Source organism: Magnolia sinica, unplaced genomic scaffold, assembly GCF_029962835.1.
Source record: "Magnolia sinica isolate HGM2019 unplaced genomic scaffold, MsV1 ctg359, whole genome shotgun sequence".
Classification (NCBI taxonomy): domain Eukaryota; kingdom Viridiplantae; phylum Streptophyta; class Magnoliopsida; order Magnoliales; family Magnoliaceae; genus Magnolia; species Magnolia sinica.
This window is the reverse complement of record NW_026682819.1, coordinates 36,110-42,371: the sequence shown is the minus strand read 5'-3', so window position 1 is coordinate 42,371 and position 6,262 is coordinate 36,110. Positions and strand designations below refer to the sequence as shown.

Genomic DNA, 6,262 nt, shown 5'->3' with positions numbered 1-6,262 from the left:
GACGTGATACGTGATCTTGCATTATGGATAGCTTCCGAGTGCGGGGAGAAGAACAAGTTTTTGGTGCAAGCGGGTGTTAGACTGAGCGAAGCACCAGAGGTTGAAAAGTGGAAGGAGGCTGAGAGGATATCTCTGATGAATAATAACATAAGTGAACTAATGGAGACTCCTCAATGCCCCAACCTCTTAACCTTGATGCTCCAATGGAATCATTGTGAAAAGATCCACACTGATTTTTTTCAGTTGATGCCTCTTCTTAGGGTCTTGGATCTGTCAGGTACATCGATCATTCTGTCTGAGCTTCCGGCAGGGATCGGTAACTTGGCAGAGCTAAGATATCTCAATCTATCAGCCACAGGTATAACATCATTGCCTGAAGAGATAGGAAATCTAGTAAAGATGAGGCAGTTGGAGTTAGAGAGTACATTGTGTTTGGAAAGAATTCCTCATGGGCTAATCTCCAGACTTCCTGAGTTAAGAGTCATTAACCTATTTGGAAGTTTGTATTTTAACTGGGAAGAAGGGAGCAGTGGATTCAATATCACTGAGTTGGAAGGCCTGGAACGTTTAATTCATCTTGGAATCACCATATCAACTGTGCATTCTCTTGAAAGGTTACTTGGCTCTAGCAAGATGCGGAACATGATTCAGTATCTACAACTGACAGGGTGCAAGGGCCGGACTATCTCCACCCAACTATCATCTCGTCTTACAGTAATGAGGAATCTTAAAAGACTTTTTATTGAAGATTCCAGAACGTTGGAGGAGGCGACGATTGGTGCAGATGGGGAGAGCGATTATGATTATCCTGCTTCGAGCTTAGAATGGCTCCGATTTGATTGTCTCTCAGTCTTAAATTGCATTCGTGTGGGCCGCATATGCTTCAGAAGCCTGAACCGTATACATATTTCCAATTGTTCTAAGTTAAAGAAAATCGTTGGTTTGCTACATCTTGAAAGTCTCGAAACAATTGAGATAAGGAGTTGTGATGTGCTAGAAGAAGTAATAAGCAAGGCAGCTGATGAAGAAGAGGTGGGAGATAAAGGGCTAATGCAACTGAAAGCTATAAAGCTGGAGGACCTTCCAAAACTGAAGAACATCTGTAGCTATGCAATGGATTTTCCTTCCTTGGAGGCAGTCGAGGTGATTAACTGCCCAAAGTTGAAGAAGCTCCCTCTTTCTCTTCATAGCACTCAGAATTCTCTACCGGAGACACGTGGGGAGAAAGAATGGTGGGATGGTTTAGAGTGGGAAGAAAATGACATCAAGTCCAGTTTGCTTCCTTCATTCAAAGATATAAAAAAAGATCGCATGGCTAATAGAGAACTCTCATATATGTTGCGGTGAGAGTGTCCAAAAGGATTTTTTTTTTTTTTTTTCTCTTCCTTTATCAGTTTTTCTTAGAATTTTTAGAATGAGTTATTCTTGCATTGAGTTTACTATATGTTCATATCAGTTTAATATCTGGTAAGTGTATCAATTCCCACACAATATATGATTTTTCTTGTGTCGGTCTTTCTAGCTATAAGGTTTATTATTGAAAACCGAGAGATGCAGAAGATTTTCTGTGTATTTGAGACAACCCAATGGGGTTGAATATATAGAGATTACATCCGTCTATACAAGGAAAGAAGTAAACGCAGTATCTCCTATCTATAGAAATAAGATATACAAGGTAACAAGATATACAAGGTATGTGAGGTGTCTAACATCCCCCCTCAAACTAATGCTAGTCATCGACAAGTAATAGTTTGCCAACAAGAAACGAGTGACGTGCAGACGTAAGGGATTTGGTGAGAATGTCAGCAATCTGATCATGGGATGCCACATGTGGAAGAGAAATGAGCCCAGACTGAAATTTCTCACGAATAAAGTGACAGTCAACTTCAATATGCTTCGTTCGTTAATGAAAAACTGGGTTAGAGGCGATCTGAATAGCACTGAGATTATCGACATGGAGTGGAGTAGGATTCGGTAGAGGAATGGCCAAGTCTGAAATAAGTCCACGTAACCAGACAAGCTCACTACACGCAGCGGACATCGCCCGATACTCGACTTCTGTACTTGATTTGGAAACAGTGGCCTACTTCTTACACTTCCAAGAGATGAGAGAAGTGCCGAGAAAAACACAATAGCCAGTAGTAGATCTTCGCGTGAGAGCGCATCCGGCCCAATCAGCATCCGAATAAGCACGAAGGTCTAGAGTCGCCGTGGAGGAGAAGAACAGAGATCGATCTAGAGTTCCACGGAGGTACCGTAGGATGCGCAACACCGTAGTCATATGAAGAGTCCGAGGAGCAGAAACAAACTGACTGATGACTTGGACAGCGTAGGCAATATCAGGACGAGTCATAGTTAAGTAAACCAGACTCCCAACCAGACGGCGGTATAAATCGGGCTGTGCAAGTAGATCACTATCATCACGACCATAGTGAACGTTAAGTTCTAAAGGAGTCTGAACCATCTTCTGATCCGTCAGTGATGCTAAGGTGAGAAGATCCTTAGTATATTTACGCTGGTTGACCAGAATCCCACGGTTGGAACGTGAAAATTCAAGTCCAAGAAAATATGTAAGATGGCCGAGGTCTTTCATCTTGAATGATGATTGCAGAACTTCTTTTAAAGCCGAAATGCCAGTAGCATCGCTACCAGTCAGTAGGAGGTCATCAACATAAACCAGAACAATAACAATGCCATGAGCAGTGGTGCGCAAAAATAAGGATGGGTCATGACCACTTTGAGTGAAGCCAGCACCCGTAACCACATCGTGAAAGCGTTGGAACCATGCCCGCGGTGCCTGTTTGAGGCCGTACAGGGCTTTCTTTAGGCGGCATACCTTATTGTCAGGAATTAAAGAGCCAGGAAGAGGTTTCAAATATACGGTTTCTTGGAGGTCTCCATGAAGAAATGCATTTTTCACATCCATCCGAGAGAGTGGCCATGAGCGAACAGAAGATATAGCTAGAAGAGTACGAATAGTTTTCATCTTGGCCACAGAAGCGAAAGTCTCATCGTAATCAATTCCGTATTCCTGTTTGTATCCCTGAGCGACAAGTCGAGCCTTGTATCGATCCAATGATCCATCAGACTTGAGCTTTACAGAATAAATCCATTTGCTACCAATTAGCTGTTGGTCAGTGGGTCGAGGGACAATCTCCCACGTATGGTTATCATCCAATGCCGCAAGTTCTTCTGCCATAGCCTTCTTCCAACAATCATGAGTGGCTGCCTGAGAATATGAAGTAGGAATAGAGATAGTATCTAGAGTAGCATTCATGGCAGACATAGAGCATATCAAGCGATCAGGCGCTCGATGTTCACGAGCAGAACGACGTATCGAGGTAGGTTCAGGATCCGCAACAGGTACAGTAGGTTCGGGTTGAGTAATAGGTGGTGGATCTGTACGTGGTCGACGTGAGTATACTTGCAATGGACGAGGGAGAGTACTCGAGGCAAACGGAATATCAGGAAAGGTGGTTAGACCAGAAGAGTTTGGAGTGTGCGGAGGAGGAAGAGATGAATGAAAGGCAATATGTTCAAGAAAAACAACATGTCGTGAAACCCGAATACGACGAGAAACAGGATCATAACATCGAAAACCTTTTTGAGTTTCCCCAAATCCCAAGTACATACATTTGACCGATTTTGGAGATAGTTTATTACGTTCACGTGAAGCCAGGTGAACATAACAAATACAATCAAACACACAGAGTGTGGAATATGCAGGAGGTAACCCGGTGAGAACAAAGTAGGGAGATTTACCATTCAGAACTTTGGTTGGCATCCGGTTAATCAAGTAGATTGAATGTAACATGACTTCCGCCCAGAAAGGACGAGGAACACTCATAGCTGTCATCAGAGTGTTAGCAGTTTCAACAATATGACGATTTTTCCGTTTAGCCACCCCATTTTGTTGTGGAGTATCAGAACAGGTGGTCTGATGAATAATCCCATGACTTTGAAGAAAGGTACGAAATTCGGTTGAGAGATATTCCCCCCCTGAGTCAGAGCGGAGAGTTTGAACTGGAACCCGAAACTAAGTCTCTACCATAGAGTGAAATAACTTGAATTTTTCAAAAACCTGTGACTTTGATTGCAGAAAGTAAATCCAAGTGTACCGTGTGAAATCATCAATGAATATAACATAGTATCGTAACCCAGAGAAGGACATAATTGGTGATGGACCCCAAACATCTGTATGCACAAGTTCAAACATAGAAGATGTTTTTGTAGTACTTAAAGAAAAGGGAATACACTTACTTTTTGAAAGACAACAGGAAGAACAAGAGTAATCCAAATCATTTTTATTAAGAGAAATATTCCCTAACATGCCAGATGAAATTAACTGAAGTAACCGATTCGAATGTGGATGACCCAGGCGAAAGTGCCACAGTTTCCACATTTTATTTGCTGAAGTAATATCTGATGAAGATGGAGAAAAGAAACAACGAGCCGAGGTGATAGATTGATCAAAATCAAGCACGTATAGACGACCATGCCGCCTACCCTTCCCAAGTACCTTCCCCGTTGCCAGATCCTGCACAAAACAACAGTTGGGAAGAAATATGACTAAGCAGTTATTGGAAGTGAGTTGACCAACTGAAATTAAATTGGAGGAGAGGTTAGGGACATGAAACACATCATGAAGAGTGAACTGGTGATAGGCAGAAGGAGAGAAAGTCAATGATCCAATGGACTAAATAGGTAGTCTAGTGCCATCCGCAGTAGAAATAACCTGATTACCGGTATAGGGACGAATGTTACAAGATGGGATACATTACTGGTCAGATGATTGGAAGCACCCGAATCGAAGAACCATGTAAAAGATGGGGATATACCTGACATACCGGCGGCAGAAAGGGCTTGAATAATTTGTTGGAGCATCGCAGGAGTCAATGGAGATGAAAGACCTTCAGCAGAAGTGGTAGATGCAGACTCACTAACAGATGTCTCGGAAGAAATAATGGCAACCGTAGCCGAGAGAGCGCGACCACGGCCACGACCACGGCCACCACTTCCACGGCTGAAAAAAGATGCATAAGCTCGTGTACGGCAGTCCTGAATACCATGACCAGTCCGTTGACAATAAGCACACCATTCCTTGCATTGAGCGACAACATGTCCCACCTTGTTGCACCCGCGACAAGTCAAGGGAGAGGAACCAGAACCACGTGTTGGTGGAGTTGTGGACACAGCAAGCACCATATCAGATGAGCCCGGAGTTGAGAGAACTTTCAGTCGTTGTTCCTCAGCCAATAAATCATTAATAACCGAATTCAATGAAGGAGTAGGGCTACGGTTCAAGAGAGCAGCCCGACAATGCTCAAATTCTGGACGTAGCTTCATAAGAAATTGACGAACTTGCGCACTCTCGCGCATAGTTTGGAATATTTTAAAGTCATGAGGAAATGTTGGATCCATCATAGTCATCTCTGTCCAAATTGTGACAATTTTGGAGTAAAATGATTGAATACTGTCGTTACCCTGAGTAAGGGTAACAAGATCCTGTTCCAGACGGTATAACCGGGCCGCATTACTCTGTTGATAAATCGACTGGAGATGTTCCCACATCGCCTTAGCAGTGCGATGAGGCGTGAGTCCAACAACAATGGACCGATCAACCGAATCAAGAATCCAGGTAATAATCCGTCCATTGTTTATTTCCCAATCATCTAATTTGGCGACATCTGTGGGGATAGTAATAGATCCATCCAGTAGTCCCCACAAACCACGACCCTTGAGGAAGTTCTTAAAATGGATGGCCCATAAAGAATAGTTGGTACCATCAAAACTACAATGTGGGGCTTCTGTACGTGAAGAGTCCTTATCCATTGATTGATTTGAAGTAATGGAATACACAAGTTTCAGATGTACCATTCAGCAAGGGATTTGGATCTGGAGAGCAGAGGTTGAATCTTGGATGTATCGTACAGCAAGGGATCTGGATCTGGATCTAGATCTGGATGAGTAGAGGTCGAATCTGGCCGAACAGGATCTGGACGAGCAGAATGCGTTGGATCTGAACCTTGATTTGGACGTCAGAGGCCGAGCAGGGGCTGCCGGACGAGCAAGAGCTAGTCGGACGAGCAGGGATGAGCAGAGGAGCACAGGGACAGAGGCGCAAAGGTGAGCAGAGGCGAGTGGGGACGACCGGACGACGCAGCAGGGTCAGATTAGTGGTCGGACGAGCAGATCTGAAGCAGAAGGGTCGCAGGATGACGCAACAGGGACAGCCGGACGACGCAGGGGAGGTCGGATGAGC

The 6,262-nt window shown here is 43.9% G+C and overlaps 1 protein-coding gene across 1 annotated transcript; it reads left to right on the top strand.

Annotated features, from left to right (window-relative positions):
- The first annotated feature begins 159 nt into the window (after positions 1-159).
- On the top strand, positions 160-1,347 carry LOC131236312 (disease resistance protein RPS2-like). Its single transcript, XM_058233422.1, has one exon. It carries the CDS (start codon positions 160-162, stop codon positions 1,345-1,347), a length of 1,188 nt encoding a protein of 395 aa, XP_058089405.1.
- The last annotated feature ends 4,915 nt before the right edge of the window (positions 1,348-6,262 follow it).

Excerpts from the sequence above, each read along its gene's own strand:
- LOC131236312 (XM_058233422.1), top strand. The coding sequence starts at position 160 with ATGGAGACTCCTCAATGCCCCAACCTCTTAACCTTGATGCTCCAATGG.